The 3,144-nt window shown below is 48.5% G+C and overlaps 1 protein-coding gene across 1 annotated transcript; it reads left to right on the top strand.

Annotated features, from left to right (window-relative positions):
• Positions 1 to 1,209: 1,209 nt before the first annotated feature.
• On the top strand, positions 1,210 to 2,802 carry LOC138361658 (nuclear receptor coactivator 6-like; the record flags this gene model as incomplete). The annotated part of the gene is made up of 2 exons (XM_069320867.1): positions 1,210 to 1,682; positions 2,094 to 2,802. Coding segments are annotated over exons 1-2 (1,182 nt in total), but the record flags the coding sequence as incomplete, so codon positions are not given.
• Positions 2,803 to 3,144: the final 342 nt, after the last annotated feature.

The raw sequence follows: 3,144 nt of genomic DNA, 5'->3' as shown, positions 1-3,144 counted from the left end.
CTTAAACAAACACTCGTGAGCACAATTAGTCCACGGGATTCAGAGAGAGTGAGAATGAACAGCGAAATAGTAACAAAAAATGTGACAATGAGGGGAAACTATGTCATTCAAACGTTAACCATATAAATTACAGTAACACCCTGGAAACACAAACCGAAACTGTCTCTATTTTCCGCTTGTTACAACTTGAAATAAAGTTGTTACATCTTGGCTTAACGTGTTTATGACGTATTAGAACGTTGTTACAACTTGCTATATTGGTTGTTATAACTGGTTAGATGGTGTTAAAACTTGCTCGAACGTTGTACCAACGTCGTAGTTTCGGTGTGTGTTTGGTGGGCACTGACTGAGCGTCCACATACATATTCCAATCAATTTATGTTAACCATTTTAGGGTTGGTTAGGTTCGGTTATATATCTACATTAGTTTTAACTCAAATGAAAAGAACTTAACTCATACATAATGAAATGAACAGTTTTATCATTTCATAAGAAAAAAAATAGAGAAAATATATTAATTCAGGAAAACTTGGCTTATTAGGCAAATCGGGCCTTGCATAGTAGGCTGAGAAGTGCGTTCTGGCTACTAGGTACGACATATATATATATATATATATATATATATATATATATATATATATATATATATATATATATATATATATATATATATATATATATATCAGTTGTCCTCAAGCTAGAGGAGGAGCAGGCAGGATGTATCCATCCTCCTGTTTGACATAGGCCTAGGCCTAAGGTCTAGTCTTCAGTGCGCCAAGTAGATCAGCTACAGAGGCACTAAGTGTGCACCGCCCCTCCTACCAACTGTGGTAGGCCCTAGACGTGTGGATTGGCCAGAAATTAAGGCAGCAATTGTTAATGTGGCAATATCGAGGCCTGCTGAGGGGAAGTTGTGAGGTAGGAGTTCTGACGTAGGTTGGGTCGCCTCGCGGTACCTGAAGCCTGGGGCCCCACGCGCGTGAAAAATAGCCTTTGTGCCCTCCCTACCCAAGGTCGTGGTCTGTGTGCGCGACTAGTGTGTTTACACAAGAGACTGCCAGGGCACACCATAGAGTACCCCTACGCTACGTGTGAGTGTAAACCTTGTGCCTTGTAGGTGTATATATGTACATGTGTGCGTACGTAGGGCAGAGTGCAGTGTTGAAGACATACCACCCAACAACACATGAAGTGAGCCGCAGCAAATAGATGGTTGCTGACACGAGAAGTAAGACTTCTAAGAGACAACAACAACAAGTGACCATGGCTGGTGTACCCGGGAACCATAACGACCCCCATCCCCGCCAGGGGCCCCTGGGTGATGGTCCACACCCGGGGCCCTCCGGTCGGGATCCCAGCCCTGGGCCCTCCGGTCGGGATCCCAGCCCTGGGCCCTCCAACAGTACTGATACAGGAGACTCTACAATAAACGATGAAGGTTTCCAAGTAGTCCAAGGTAGAAGAGGCAGGAAACGGGATAAGTCACGGCGACAGGATGAGCAGCAACAGCAACCTCAGCAACAACAACAACAACAACAACAACAACAACGACGACGACACGACGAAGACAGTGAGTGGCACACCCTAATCTTTCCTGCAGGGGTAATGACAGCATCAGAGAAGTTTAGATGGATTATTGAGGCCGCCCGCGCCCACAGAGGAAAGTATTGTATAGAGAGCAGGTGTGTAGGTGGCAATGTTAGTGCACGGGTGCAGGGTTACAGTGCCCTGAAGTACTTCACAGAGACCAGTCTCGAGTATCTAGGTAAGAATGTCAAATTATTAGAAGCAAACCCACAGACAAGACAAACTAAAATTATAATTAAGAACTATAGCATTCATGTTGACGTGGAATATCTCAAGGACTATACCGAGATTGTTTGGGTCGAGCGCAACACTGGACCAGGGGGACTGCCCAAAAATCAAGCAATTGCTATGTGGAAGGGAGAGCTGCCCCAAGTCATTAAAATGCCAGGCATGAGGGCGTGCAAAGTTGAGAGGTATATTGGCAGTCCGTCCTTGTGTGGCAACTGTCAACGGTGGGATCACAGAACGTGGCAATGTGATCGCCCAATTAGGTGTGGGTGTTGCAGTGGCTCTCACGACACCAAGCAGTGTCTGGACAAGCTTAAACAGGGTGGGGGTAGCGGGGTAATACCTAAATGTGTCAACTGCAAGCAGGCCCACCATGCCTGGAACAGATATTGCAGCAGGAGGCCTGACTGGCAGGGCTTGAGAAGGACGCCGACGCAGACGCAGACAGCAGGTGGACCAGTAAACAGGGGCGGGAATGGCTCCGTGAACAGTACCACAGCAAGCCAGGGTCCAGCCTCCAGTAGGCAGACACCAGCCTGGGGTAGTGGTGGAGTGACCCACCACCACCCCGCACAGGCCCAACCAGACCCCATTTCTCTCACAAACCCACTTACCTCAACCCCACTCACTAACCCCAACCTCATCTCCCTCACTAACCCCAACCCTACCCCACCCAACAACCCCATTCCTGCCTCATCACCCATACCCCCTAACGCCTCCCAGTCAACCAGCCCTTCCGCCTCTCAGGCGACCCTCCCTTCCCCCCACCCTACCACTCCCCCGCCTCACTCACCAGTCAACACCTCACTGGGTCCAGATAAAACAATGCCGCCCGGTATGGAAGCAATGATTACCCACATGATAAAAAATCACCCACTCATGCAAGAACTAATAAGCAAGCAAAATAAACTTGAGAATACCCTATGTACAATCCAGAAGACCCAGGAGGACATACTTCACATTCTGCAGGGCCTGAAGTTGCCTCAGGCGAGTTCAGCAGGTTGCAACTTGGTGCATGGGGATGCAACACGAGCCACGGCACATAACAGCAGACTCAGTGCTACCCAAGTGAACTCAGTGCGACCCAGTGAACACACCACCACCAGTGAACACAACAGCACCACCAGTGAACACAACACCACCAACAGCACCACCAGTGAACACAACACCACCAGTGAACACAACACCACCAACAGCACCACCAGTGAACGCAACACCACCAGTGAAGACAACAGCACCACCAGTGAACACAACGACACTAGTGTACACAACACCACTGACCACTGGCACTGGCATACAAACAGTACCACCAGCACATGACGGTGGTGC

The sequence above is a fragment of the Procambarus clarkii genome, unplaced genomic scaffold (genome assembly GCF_040958095.1).
Source record: "Procambarus clarkii isolate CNS0578487 unplaced genomic scaffold, FALCON_Pclarkii_2.0 HiC_scaffold_566, whole genome shotgun sequence".
NCBI lineage: Eukaryota > Metazoa > Arthropoda > Malacostraca > Decapoda > Cambaridae > Procambarus > Procambarus clarkii.
Note: the sequence above shows the minus strand (reverse complement) of the source record. Positions and strands in the feature narration are given on the sequence as shown.